Below are 14,294 nucleotides of genomic sequence, written 5' to 3' on the forward strand. Positions count from 1 at the left end.
AAAAGTTAAGGGGTCTGAATACTTTCCGAATGCGCTGTAGTTATATTTGTTAAAAAATGTAAAGATTGATTCAACTTTTTTCTTCCATTTTTGAGTTTGTATATTTTAGTTTTTTTCTTCTAAGAATGTGACAGAAACCTGACTGGGGCATTTGCTTTTGAACAAGCTAACCACAAAGCTATGCTGTGTTTTTTTGAGGGGGACTAATAAATGTCACAACACTGCTGTCTGTTTAAAAAAAAATCACAAATAAAAAAGCTGAGACTGCTGTTTTGTAAATAGACAACACAATAGGACGTGGCATGAAACTTATATACTGTATATATGACTGTCTAGGATTTGTGATTACCTTGTCTTCATTTTTACCTTGTCTTAAATACATGTTTTCTTTTTTATTTAGGGCATTTAGAAAATCTTGCTCAGTGACATTTCCCACCTGTACCTTTACTTGATGTTGACTTATTCAGCTTGGTCTACATGCACAGAGAAACATCACTTCACACCAAAACAACTAAAACAACACAGGGACATAGCCTTGACATAGCTTAGATGAAATAAGGAAGTGAGACTCAGAAAGCAGAAGTGTCAAGGAAAGTAAATGGCCAGCCACTCCTCGTTAAACCACAGAAAATGCATTGTTGAACGAATCTTTCTAGGAAACGCGTATTGTCAAACCTCATCTAAAATGGAAGCAAACTAGGCACAAGAGGCTGGAAAAAGCCCAGAGCATTGCCCCTAAATCATGTAAAAGATTAAGTGCCTTGCGCAAGGGCACAACGGCAGCAGGCGGCACATGAGGTTCTGATGCCAGCAACTCTATGGTTGCCGGCACACTCACACCAGATTTCCCCATCAGCCCTGAGATTCAAACCGGCAACCTTTCGGTTACCAGCCTACCTCTCTAACCTCAACCTCCTTCTACTACTACAGACATAACCCACACAAGGACTACTTCCATGTATGAAAGTTACGGAATTTACTTTCTAAGATGTTTACGATGTACGCTATTCATTTGTATCTTTCCATCTGAAAAGCAGTTCAAAGCAGCATCTACATGCGTGACAGATATCTGTATGTTTGGTGATGTTTCCCTCACCCACACTCATTCCCAGACATTTAGTTAGAGGGCCATTACAGGAAACCCACATTCACACCTCAGCCTGCTCAATGCAGCAATGCAAAGAAAATAGTTATCTAGAGCACACCTTACTAGAAAAAAGTTGCAGTCATTGGTACAAAAGAATAGAGTAGAGAAAAAGAGTAATTTCCCAGCCAGACTGTTTCAACCAGCACACACGTTATCACCAGAGAGAGGGTTACAGCATTCAACCTGTACATCAGAAAAGAAGAGATTGGGGTAAATAAAATATATTTTCACTTCATGATAGCCTGCATATAGACATACAGCCTACAAATATATACAGCCTACAAATATATACGCAGGCATAGACAGTCTGTGAAGGGGTGTTAGCCTCACAGGAACTACAAAATGGGGTCGTTCAACAGGGGGTGTCAGTATTTAACAGGTGATGGTGGGTGATGTGTGAGATCATATGGGTTGTGGTTTGATTCTGATTAGGATTAAAGAGGATGTAGAAATAGTCTTTAGATCCAATACTTCTTTTTGTATCTGTCAATACATACATTGTGAGGGAAAAAGTATAGTTTGGAAAATGTTCTTTTTAATTTTTAACTATTTTTTTTTTAAAATAAGACATTGTATTAGTACATTAACATGGCCCTACGGGGTAATAGCTTTAAAAATAAATAATGAGCGTGTCAAGGCTTTTTAGCTGTTGTTCTTTGAACAAAAAAATGTCAGTATTCAGCTTACACAACCTTGACAAGGACAGTAAAAAATGCCCTGTTGTTAGACATAAGATTTCCGAAGATGTATTATAAGGGGCTGTTTCTTTATGATCTCCATCAAGTATGTAAATTAGGTTAATTCCCAAAGGTTGTTTCGAATTACCCATTTCTCTTCATATCAGTCATCATGGTGTTTTAAAGTTTATCATTACACTCTGTGATTCATTTGAAAGCATTATACAGCGAGGGAAAAAAAGTATTAGATCCCCTGCTGATTTTGTACGTTTGCCCACTGACAAAGAAATGATCAGTCTATCATTTTAATGGTAGGTTTATTTGAACAGTGAGAGACAGAATAACAACAAAACAATCCAGAAAAATGCATGTCAAAAATGTTATAAATTGATTTGCATTTTAATGAGGGAAATAAGTATTTGACCCCTCTGCATAACATGACTTAGTACTTGGTGACAAAACCCTTGTTGGCAATCACAGAGGTCAGACGTTTCTTGTAGTTGGCCACCAGCTTTGTACACATCTCAGGAGGGATTTTGTCCCACTCCTCTTTGCAGATCTTCTCCAAGTTGCAGATCTTCTCCAACCTTCAGCTCCCTCCACAGATCTTCTATGGGATTAAGGTCTGGAGACTGGCTAGGCCACTCCAGGACCTTAATGTGCTTCTTCTTGAGCCACTCCTTTGTTGCCTTGGCCGTGTGTTTTGGGTCATTGTCATGCTGGAATGCCCATCCACGACCCATTTTGAATGCCCTGGCTGAGGGAAGGAGGTTCTCACCCAAGATTTGACGGTACATGGCCCCGTCCATCGTCCCTTTGATGCGGTGAAGTTGTCCTGTCCCCTTAGCAGAAAAACACCCCCAAAGCATAATGTTTGCACCTCCATGTTTGACAGTGGGGATGGTGTTCTTGGGGTCATAGGCAGCATTCCTCCTCCTCCAAACACGGCGAGTTGAGTTGATGCCAAAGAGCTCCACTTTCACAACACAACACTTTCACCCAGTTGTCCTCTGAATCATTCAGCTGTTCATTGGCAAACTTCAGACGAGCATGTATATGTGCTTTCTTGAGCGGGCGCTGCAGGATTTCAGTCCTTCACGGCGTAGTGTCTTACCAATTGTTTTCTTGGTGACTATGGTCCCAGTTGCCTTGAGATCATTGACAAGATCCTCCCGTGTTGTTCTGGGCTGATTCCTCACCGTTCTCATGATCATTGCAACTCCACGAGGTGAGATCTTGCATGGAGCCCCAGGCCGAGGGAGATTGACAGTTCTTTTGTGTTTCTTCCATTTGCGAGTAATCGCACCAACTGTTGTCACCTTCTCACCAAGCTGCTTGGCGATGGTCTTGTAGCCCATTCCAGCCTTGTGTAGGTCTACAATCTTGTCCCTGACATCCTTGGAGAGCTCTTTGGTCTTGGCCATGGTGGAGAGTTTGGAATCTGATTGATTGATTGCTTCTGTGGACAGGTGTCTTTTATACAGGTAACAAACTGAGATTAGGAGCACTCCCTTTAAGAGTGTGCTCCTAATCTCAGCTCGTTACCTGTATAAAAGACACCTGGGAGCCAGAAATCTTTCTGATTGAGCGGGGGTCAAATACTTATTTCCCTCATTAAAATGCAAATCAATTTAGAACATTTTTGACATGCGTTTTCTGTATTTTTTGTTGTTATTCTGTCTCTCACTGTTCAAATAAATCTACTATTAAAAGTATAGACTGATCATTTCTTTGTCAGTGGGCAAACGTACAAAATCAGCAGGGGATCAAATACTTTTTTCACTCACTGTAATTAATATGAAAGAATCATTACCCAAGTTAAAACACAGTTACCATGGAAACTGATAGATTACATGTTGCTAAAGTATTAAGTAATACAAGTATGCCACCATAATAGAGTACATAGGAGGATGAGTGACAAATAATAGCATTAACATTTGAAGTAACATACGATTTTATAATCTCTGGCTGTGTGCAGGTAACCATTCAGAACAAAAGGCATAGAATTAAGAACTAGAATACTAGAATGGACATTAACCTTCTAATGATGGGATAAAAGCCAGCCATTTTTGTCAGGGGGGACAAGATATTGTGTAAAATAATGAATTTGAAGAATGTTTCTGCACTGTATGTTTGTTAGCTAGCTAGCCAGACAGTTCTAGAGAAATGATTCCATACATTTTACATACAAATTCTATTCAAACAATGCAGTCAATCCACATCCATGCACTGGCTGATATCAGTTGATGATAGGACTTAGACACGTTGTAAATGGAACAAGTGTGTATATTGTATCATATAATAGCACTCCTAGCTTTCCAAGAAAACAAAAACTGTTTCAAGTTTTATTGTCACGTGCACAAGTACAGTGAAATGCCTTTCTTGCAAGCTCTATCCCAACAATGCAGTAATCGATACCAGTAGTACCATAAAATAAAATAAAGTAGAACAAAAACACATGAGAAATAGAAATAAGAAGAACACGAGAAAGTAAGTAAGCTATACGGCACCATATACGGCACCATGAAGACCAAGGAGCTCTCCAAAAAGGTCAGGGACAAAGTTGTGGAGAAGTACAAATAAGGGTTGGGTTATAAAAATAAACTTTGAACATCCCACGGAGCTTCATTAAATCCATTATAAAAAAATTGAAAGAATATGGCACCACAACAAACCTGCCAAGAGAAGGCCGCCCACCAAAACTCACGGACCAGGCAAGGATGGCATTAATCAGAGAGGCAACAAAGAGACCAAAGATAACCCTGAAGGAGCTGCAAAGCTCCACAGCGGAGATTGGAGTATCTGTCAATAGGACCACTTTAAGACGTACACTCTGCAGAGCTGGGCTTTATGGAAGAGTGGCCAGAAAAAAGCCATTGCTTAAAGAAAAAAATAAGCAAACACGTTTGGTGTTCGCCAAAAGGCATGTGGGAGACTCCCCAAACATATTGAAGAAGGTACTCTGGTCAGATGAGACTAAAATGTAGCTTTTGGCCATCAAGGAAAATGCTATGTCTGGCGCAAACCCAACACCTCACATCACCCCGAGAACACCATCCCCACAGTGAAGCATGGTGGTAGCAGCATCATGCTATGTAGGTGTTTTTCATCGGCAGGGACTGGGAAACTGGTCAGAATTGAAGGAATGATGGATGGTGCTAAATACAGGGAAATTGTTGAGGGAAACCTGTTTCAGTCTTCCAGAGATTTGAGATTGGGATGGAGGTTCTCCTTCCAGCAGGACAATGACCCTAAGTATACTGCTAAAGCAACACTCGATTGGTTTAAGAGGAAACATTTAACATGTCTTGGAATGGCCTAGTCTAAGCCCAGACCTCAATCCAATTGAGAATCTGTGGTATGACTTAAAGATTGCTGTACACCAGCGGAACCCATCCAACTTGAAGGAGCTGGAGCAGTTTTGCCTTAAAGAATGGGCAAAAATCCCAGTGGCTAGATGTGCCAAGCTTATAGAGACATATCCCAAGAGACTTGCAGCTGTAATTGCTGCAAAAGGTGGCTCTACAAAGTATTGACTTTGGAGGGTGAATAGTTATGCACGCTAAAGTTTTCAGTTTTTTTTGTCTTATTTCTTGTCTGTTTCACAATAAAAAATATTTTGCAACTTCAAAGTGGTAGGCATGTTGTGTAAATCAAATGATACAAACCCACAAAAATCTATATAATTCCAGGTCGTAGACAACAAAATAGGAAAAATGCCAAAGGGGGTGAATACTTTCGCAAGCCATTGTAGGTGTAAGGTGACAGGCGTCAGGATATATGATAAACAGAGTAGTGTATGATGTAGCAGTGTATGATGATTTTATGTGAGTGTGTGTACGTGTGTGTAGTCAGTATGAATGTGTGTGCGTGTTATGTGTGTGTGAGCAAATGGTGTGTGTGCGTGTGTTGGAGGGTCAGTGTGAGTGTGTGTGTGAGTGTGTAGAGTCATTGTAAAAATGTAAATACAATAAAAGGGTCATTGCAAATAGTCTGTGTAGCTATTTTGTTAGCTATTTAGCAGTCTTATGGCTTGGGGATAGAAGCTGTTCCGGACCCTGTTGGTGTCAGACTTGTTGCTCCGGTACCACTTGGTGTGCCGAAAGGAGAGAGAAGAGTCTATGGCTTGGGTGGCTGGAGTTTAACAATTTTCCTTTCACATTGCCTCATATTGAGGTCCTGGATGGCAGAGAGCTCGGCCCCAGTGATGTACTGGGCTGTTCGCACCACCCTCTATAGTGACATTTATGGACTGTTTACATACATACTGAACGAAAATATAAACGCAACATGCAACAACTTCAACGGTTTTACTGAGTTACAGTTCATATAAGGAAATCAGTCAATTGAAATAAATTTGTTAGACCCTAGTCTATGGATTTCACATGACTGGGCAGGGGCGGAGCCATGGGTGGGCCTTGGAGGGCATAGGCCCACCCACTTGGGAGCCAGGACCACCCACTGGGGAGCCAGGCCCAGCCAATCAGAATGGGTTTTTCCCCACAAAAGGACTTTATTACAGGCAGAAATACTCCTCAGTTTCATCAGCTGTGTGGGTGGCTGGTCTCAGTGTATTTTAGAGGCTATTTATACAGAAACTTGGCATTAAACCCGTATAAGTGGATTTATAATTATATGTTCATATTTTAGGTTGACAATAACTGTATTACACAATTTCTAATATCATATGCCTTTAACATGTGTTTCTGATATCACATTTCCGCATATGTAAAATCAGGATTATGCCTCTACTGTCACGTCCTGACCAGTAAAAGGGGTTATTTGTTATTGTAGTTTGGTCAGGACATGGCAGGGGTGTGTTTGTTTAGTGTGTTTCGGGGGTTTTGGTTTATGTTCTATGTTTTCTATTTCTATGTGGGTTTTCTAGTTTGTCTATTTCTATGTTAGTTTTGGGAACGACCTCCAATTAGAAGCAGCTGGTTGTCATTCCTTCTAATTGGAGGCCATATTTAAGTGGGTTTATTTTCTCTTGTGTTTGTGGGTGGTTGTTCCATGTATAGTCAAGTTACCTTACAGGACTGTCGTTCGTTTTCTTGTTTTGTTTCAGTGTTCACGTTTAAATAAATATATCAGTATGGACACTTACCACGCTGCGTATTGGTCCAATATTTCTTACTCCTCAGAAGACGAAACTTATGACAGAACCACCCACCATAAGAGGACCAAGCAGCGGAGGAAGGAGCAGCAGGAGGAGTATAAGGAGTCATGGACCTGGGAGGAGATACTAGCTGGAGAAGGACCATGGAGGAAGGCTGGAGAGGACCTGGAACGTTATGCGGGAACATGGCTGGCAAGGAAGCCTGAGAGGCAGCCCCCCCAAAATATTTTTTTGGGGGGCACACGGGAAGATTGGCTAGGTCAGGCAATAGACCTGAGCCAACTCCCCGTGCTTATTATGGGGAGCGTTTGGCGGTGAGAGCACCGTTCTATGCGGAAGTGCGCAAGGTCTCGCCCATCCGCACGCACAGTCCGGTGCGAGCGATACCAGCCCCCGCAGGTGCCGTGCTAGAGTGGGCATCCAGCCAGGGAGAAGTATGCCTGCGCAATACATCTGGCCACCAGTGCGTCTCCTGGGCCCAGGCTACCCTGCGCCTGCTCTACACATGGCAGCCATCTTGCCTCAGCACAGCCCAGTTCACCCTGTGCCAGTACTCCGCCTGTGCCGGGCTACAGAAAAAATCCAGCCAGGACGGGTTGTGCAGGCTGTGCGCTCCAGACCTCCAGTGCGTAGTCAAGGCCACGTGTATCCAGTGTCTGCTCCTCGCACTAGCCCTGTGGTGCGCGTCCCTAGTCTGGCGCCTCCAAAGCCAGCCCCACGCACCAGGCCTTTAGTGTGCCTGCCCAGTCCAGAACGTCCTGTTCCTGCTCGTTGCACTAGCCCTGTGGTGCGTGTCGCTAGTCTGGCGCCTCCAAATCCAGCCCCATGCACCAGGCCTTTAGTGCGCCTGCCCAGTCCAGTACGTCCTGTTCCTGCTCCTCGCACTAGCCCTGTGGTGCGTGTTACTAGTTTGGTGCCTCCAAAGCCAGTCCCACGCATCAGGCCTTCAGTGCGCAGTCCCCGTCTAGAGCTTCCGGCGCCAGTGCCCCGTCTAGAGCTTCCGGCGACAGTGCCCCATCTAGAGCTTCCGGCGACAGTGCCCCATCTAGAGCTTCCGGCGACAGTGCCCCGTCTAGAGCTTCCGGCGACAGTGCCCCGTCTAGAGCTTCCGGCGACAGTGCCCCATCTAGAGCTTCGGGCGACAGTTCCCCGTCCAGTGCTTCCGGCAACGGCCCACAGTCCGGAACCGACAGAGACGGCCCACAGTCCAGAACCGACAGAGACGGCCCACAGTCCGGAACCGACAGAGACGGCCCACAGTCCGGAACCGACAGAGACGGCCCACAGTCCGGAACCGACAGAGACGGCCGCCAGTCCGGCGCAGCCAGAGTCGGCCGCCAGTCCGGCGCAGCCAGAGTCGCCCCTCAGCCCAGAGCCTTCAGTGGTGGGCTACAGCCCTGAGCCTTTAGCAAGGGTGGACAGGTTAGAGTGGGGATTAAGCCCGGAGCCAGAGCCACCTCCGTGGGGGGAGGTTTGGGAAGGGGGGGTGTAGCACAGGAACCGTCAGTGACGGTGGCCACCCTCCCTTCCCTCCCTTTGTTTTGGGGTTATTGTTTTGTTAGTTTTTGTTTCAGGTGCATCCGGGGTCTGCACCTTTGGGGGGGGGGGGGTACTGTCACGTCCTGACCAGTAAAAGGGGTTATTTGTTATTGTAGTTTGGTCAGGACGTGGCAGGGGTGTGTTTGTTTAGTGTGTTTCGGGGTTTTTGGTTTATGTTCTATGTTTTCTATTTCTATGTGGGTTTTCTAGTTTGTCTATTTCTATGTTAGTTTTGGGAACAACCTCCAATTAGAAGCAGCTGGTTGTCGTTGCTTCTAATTGGAGGCCATATTTAAGTGGGTTTATTTTCTCTTGTGTTTGTGGGTGGTTGTTCCATGTATAGTCAGGTTACCTTACAGGACTGTCGTTTGTTTTCTTGTTTTGTTTCAGTGTTCACGTTTAAATAAATATATCAGTATGGACACTTACCACGCTGCGTACTGGTTCGATATTTCTTACTCCTCAGAAGACGAAACTTATGACATCTACTGCCATTCATTCCAATAAGACTGGTTTGGATTTCTCCTTGACCAATATGGCTGCCATTTTAACCCCGTTCTAGAACTTTGAGGGTTTATGACATAGAGATCCTATTAAATTACTACTAGGGCTATGACAGTAGGATGCACACAATACAGCATTGATTGTTAACTAACAATTCACACCATCCTTTTTTCCTCAGTAAGATGAACACAACCGAGGCCACCAGCACAGACGATTACTATGTCTATGACAGCCCCTGTAGCACTGGCACCAGTCTAACCCAAGGGTCCAACTACCAGCCCATTCTCTTCTACCTGGTGTTCACCCTGGGTATGACAGGCAACAGTCTGGTGCTCTGGGTCCTCCTCAAGTACATGAAACTGAAGACCATGACAGACATCTGTCTGCTGAACCTAGCCCTATCTGACCTGCTCCTTGCCCTCTCTCTGCCTCTCTGGGCCTACCACGCCCAGGGTCATGAGTTTGAAGGGGACAGTCCGTGTAAGATCATGGCTGGTGTCTACCAGGTGGGATTCTACAGCAGCATCCTGTTTGTGACCCTGATGAGTGTGGATCGCTACCTGGCCATCGTTCACGCCGTGGCCGCCATGAGGGCCAGGACGCTGCGCTATGGAACGCTGGCGAGCATCATCGTCTGGGTAGCGTCCATCAGCGCTGCTCTCCCTGAGGCCATCTTCGTAGCGGTGGTTAGGGAGAATGACGAGAGCAGTGGTACAAGTTGCCAGCGGATTTACCCAGAGGGCACAGAGAAGACATGGAAGTTGTTGAGGAACTTTGGGGAAAACGGAGTGGGGCTCCTCCTATGTCTGCCCCTAATGGTTTTTTGTTACATCAGTATTCTCACTGTACTACAGAGGTTAAGGAACTCCAAAAAAGACAGGGCCATGAAACTGATATTCGCCATCGTGGGTGTGTTTGTAGTCTCCTGGGTCCCTTACAACGTTGTGGTTTTCCTCCAGACCCTTCAGATGTTTGACATTGGGAATAGCTGTGAGGCTTCAACACAGCTCGATACAGCTATGGAGGTGACAGAAACCATAGCGCTGGCTCACTGCTGTGTCAACCCAGTCATTTATGCTTTTGTAGGAGAGAAATTCAGAAAGTGTTTGGGCACTGCGCTCTCTAGATATCCGCTGTGTAAAAAGCTCAGCAAACATGCAATGGTGAGCAGCAGAGCATCAGAAAACGAGACTTCTAACACACCTGTGTGATTGTACTGCTGAAAGACGATACTTCCATTGCTGAAAACCTATTTGATGCATTTTCATTGACAAAAAACACTTCAGTTGGAAAGCAGCAAGTAGAGCAGAAGACCAATTTCTGTGTCATATGGAATAATGAAGTATTCTTCTGAACACAGACTTGCATATAAATTAAGTGTAACTGTATAATATTTAACTTGAAATGTATTTTGATGAGCTCTGACTATTTGTTAAAGGGTGATGGGCTGTTTATGTTTTGATTACCCATGTACTTATTTCATGTACAGTACAGGCCTGCACACATTTTTGCTATAGCATAATATCAATATGTTTTGCATAGAGATGATCAACATTTTTATTCTTATTGTATGCACACATTTTTGTTATAACATTAAAGCACAACCAGGGGCAGGGTTGTGGCCAGAGGACTGCTGCTGGATGGCCGGTGGCTATCTGGCTACTCGTTGGCTACATTTGCTGGCCAAATATTATTTTGGTAGAATTTTGACCCTCCTTTGATTGAGGACCTGTTTTGGTATTACCTTGAACTTGGACATCAAATCAGGAATTTGACCTTTTGAACTTTTGTTGGCTGAGTAGGTATTTGTCTTCCTTTCTGGGGGGTTTTCTCAATAAATAAGCCTGTGAATTTTGATGTGCTCAAACATATTTGTTCCGCATTGTGTTGTCATTTTATGCTGCTGCTGTACCCCCCTATAATCCAATCTGCACCACAATATATTTTATTCAGTTGAAGATGCTAAATTCAAAGATGAGACAGACAACAATCCTGCTATATCTGTCAATAGGTTCAAATCTTCTTTACAGTAGGTTTACTTAGAATTGTTTGGATCCAGAAAACACACATATAAATCTAGTCATCAGAAAATGTATTTTAATTGTTCAAAGACAGGAAGTATATCAGCATTCACCATATTTTGACAATTGAATGCTAGCTATGATGCTAGAACTAATGCATCGCTCAGTCATGACGCAAAATTATTTCAGTCTTCAGCTAACCACTTCTCAGTAAAGTTAGTTGCCTGAGCAACACTTTGAGTATGAGTCTTCTACAGGATATCCTGCTTGGTGGTGTACATATCTGCAGCATAGATCAAGCTTTTGGGAGTAGTGGCACTCCTCTGTTCAAAAAAGATAATACATTAATGATCTTGAAAAAGGGCATGGATTCCTCCAGCTTCCTGTAGTGTTCCAAGCATTCATGATGCACAGGGGATGTGCAGGTACAAATGCATGCCATTTAGACTTAAATCTGCACTCAGCTATGCAGTATAGTTTGGCCACATCTACCCGCCCACACCCCTGCCAAAGACATCTGTTGGAGAAAAAAAACCTGCAGATATAGGTTCCCTTGATCACCCACCTTGTTAAGAGTCACTGCAGCCCCCAGAACTACTGTCACACCAGAGTGTCACACCCAGAGAGACAACTCAACCCAGTTTGACAGTGAGTATATTATGCTTACTGAATGTGAGGACTGGCTTTAGGATGCTTTGCAAAAGTTACTCTTCTGTGCATAGTGTTGTACAGTATCTTGGATCTTCAATATAGTGTCTCTGCAGGCTTCATCCTCTTGCCATTCAAGTTACTTTCATTTATTTTATTTTTTAACGTAATTTATTTAACGTAATTGCAGTCCTGTAATTAGCAATGAATAAATCAAAACAATTTCAGTGGTCATTTTTGTCATTTTATTTCAGGGATGAATACCACTGGATATCCTGTTCACACCATGGAAGGGTGGGACTTTATCTTTTTTAATTTACAAATAGCTCTATTTGAATATTAATAGTATCATCAATTAATACATTTATCATAATAACTTATAATAATTACATCATTTCTGTAAATAATGTAATGTCATATGTTATGCTGTACAAAATGGGCCATTGATACATGCGCCTGTAATTGAGAAGCTCAAATCATTGGTAATGAATTTCAGGGGGAACACCACAACCATTCCCTTCAGCTCTGTGAGTGTTGAGAATGGGAATTCCTCCAGTTACTCATATGAGAACTCATCCAGTTATGCATATGAGAACTCATCCAGGTACGCATATGAGAACTCATCCAGTTATGCATATGAGAACTCATCCAGGTACGCATATGAGAACTCATCCAGTTATGCATATGGGAAAGTTAAGGTCTAAAATGTCTTGACTTTTAGAAACACACATTTTGAGGAAAGAGTGCAATTGGTGATACAAGATTTCTGCCCCAATCTTCCAATCATGTTTTAAAAAATGAAATGTTGCTCATAGAAATAAAGTACTATTTGCATTTATTCCATTGTACTGTAAATATTGTTGTTGGTGGACCACATTTTGATAATAAGCACAACTTTCAGATTGTGGCTTTAAGAATGTTCATTCTTATCATTGCTGCTTGGTTCATTCTACTCGTCTGATCTTTTACAGCACACATTTTGCAGACGCATTTGAAGTAACCACATACGACTATAGTGACTATGACGATGGCATTTGCGAGTACAAGCCACACGGAGCCAGCTTCCTGCCAGTGCTGTACTCCCTCTTCTTCATCCTGGGGTTTCTGGGGAACGTTCTGGTCTTGTGGGTCATCCTGCTGGGGGTGAAACTATGCAGCATGACCGATGTGTGTCTCCTGAACCTGGCCTTGGCTGACCTGCTCCTGGTCTGCACCTTGCCTTTCCTGGCCCACCACGCTACAGATCAGTGGGTGTTTGGTGACATCATGTGCAAAGTGGTCCTCAGTGCCTACCACATTGGCTTCTACAGTGGCATCTTCTTCATCACACTGATGAGTGTGGACAGGTACCTTGCCATAGTCCATGCTGTGTACGCCATGAGAGCCAGAACACGGAAGTACGGGGCCATAGCTGCTGTCGTGACCTGGCTGGCTGGTTTCCTGGCCTCGTTTCCTGAGGCACTGTTTCTTAAAGTGGAGAAACACAACGAGAAAGAAAATTGTCGCCCTGTCTATGATGGACACGCTTGGGGAATTTTTGGCCTTTTCAAAATGAACACACTTGGTCTGCTAATCCCCCTCGTCATCATGGGGTTCTGCTACACACAGATAGTGAAAAGGCTGCTCAGTTGTCCATCCTCCAAAAAGCAGGCCATCAGACTCATTCTCATTGTGGTTGTGGTGTTTTTCTGCTGCTGGACTCCGTACAACATGACGGCATTTTTCAAGGCCTTGGAGTTAAGTGAGGTCTACTCAAGCTGTGAGAGTAGCAAAGCCATCAGACTCACTCTACAGATCACAGAGGCCATGGCCTACTCCCATAGCTGGCTGAATCCCATCCTCTATGTGTTTGTGGGGCAGAAGTTTAGAAGGCCTCTCATAAGACTGATTAACAAGGCTCCCTGCAGGATGTGTCAGTTCATGAAGAACTACCTGCCCTGGGACTTCAGAGCCTCGAGGACCGGATCTGTCTACTCACAGACCACTAGCATTGATGAGAGGTCTACTGCCGTGTGAACAGAAACTTAACTGTAAAGACAAATACATCTAACATCACATGTACTGTTCATTCCAATACATATGTAAATACCAAATCCAGTTTCAAACGCAATCATCCGAAAATAATAGGCTTTGTTTCAGGTGCATGGCGAAGTCAGGAAATTGTCACTCATCTCAGAGTTTCACACCAGGGGGTTGATTTTTACAGAAATCAACCCAATCAATATAAATTCCACAAACCATTTAATTTCCCTTTGTATAGTATTTTCTCTAGTACAGTATATCTATTTGAAAATCTTTGGCACATTTTGCAAAGTCATCATTTTCTTTTAAAATGTATTGTAACTCTGCTAGCACACGTTTACTATGTAAATACAGTGATACTTTTTGATTCTATGTAAATAAATGTATTACAGTAACTTCATCCCCTGTTGCATGTAGCAAATTATTCAAATTAAAGTACTGTCAAGATAATGTAATCAAGATATACTCAATGACTTAGATATTCCCATGTGTCAGTGCTAGAGAATATGTGAATGATGGTGCCACCACAGACCAATATCTCTTACACCTGTTAGCAATCTCACCACAAAGAGTGAGAGACACCGCTTGTGCCTTACAATGTGTACACAAAATCTAAT

General features: G+C 43.4%; 2 protein-coding genes across 3 annotated transcripts; both read left to right on the forward strand.

Moving 5' to 3' along the window:
• The first annotated feature begins 723 nt into the window (after positions 1-723).
• On the forward strand, positions 724-10,857 carry LOC115180589 (C-C chemokine receptor type 4-like). The gene is made up of 2 exons (XM_029742785.1): positions 724-1,357; positions 9,165-10,857. Exon 2 carries the CDS (start codon positions 9,169-9,171, stop codon positions 10,195-10,197), a length of 1,029 nt encoding a protein of 342 aa, XP_029598645.1. The 5' UTR covers positions 724-1,357; positions 9,165-9,168; the 3' UTR covers positions 10,198-10,857.
• Positions 10,858-10,979: 122 nt separating this feature from the next.
• LOC115180572 (C-C chemokine receptor type 5) lies at positions 10,980-14,077 on the forward strand. Of its 2 annotated transcripts, none has more exons than XM_029742757.1 (4): positions 10,980-11,655; positions 11,910-11,949; positions 12,152-12,307; positions 12,627-14,077. In XM_029742757.1, the coding sequence occupies exons 2-4, from the start codon at positions 11,912-11,914 to the stop codon at positions 13,669-13,671; spliced, it is 1,239 nt and encodes a 412-aa protein (XP_029598617.1). In that variant the 5' UTR covers positions 10,980-11,655; positions 11,910-11,911; the 3' UTR covers positions 13,672-14,077. The 2 variants fall into 2 exon arrangements, with proteins under 2 accessions (XP_029598617.1, XP_029598624.1); XM_029742764.1 differs by having other exon boundaries at positions 10,981-11,655; positions 12,152-12,259.
• The last annotated feature ends 217 nt before the right edge of the window (positions 14,078-14,294 follow it).

The sequence above is a fragment of the Salmo trutta genome, chromosome 3 (assembly GCF_901001165.1).
Source record: "Salmo trutta chromosome 3, fSalTru1.1, whole genome shotgun sequence".
Classification (NCBI taxonomy): Eukaryota; Metazoa; Chordata; class Actinopteri; order Salmoniformes; family Salmonidae; genus Salmo; species Salmo trutta.

Bases quoted from the DNA above. Each gene is read 5' to 3' on its own strand.
- LOC115180589 (XM_029742785.1), top strand. From the start codon at position 9,169: ATGAACACAACCGAGGCCACCAGCACAGACGATTACTATGTCTATGAC.
- LOC115180572 (XM_029742757.1), top strand. From the start codon at position 11,912: ATGAATACCACTGGATATCCTGTTCACACCATGGAAGG. The intron at 11,950-12,151 runs GTGGGACTTTAT...AATGAATTTCAG, and splicing joins CCTGTTCACACCATGGAAGG to GGGGAACACCACAACCATTC. The intron at 12,308-12,626 runs GTACGCATATGA...GATCTTTTACAG, and splicing joins GCATATGAGAACTCATCCAG to CACACATTTTGCAGACGCAT.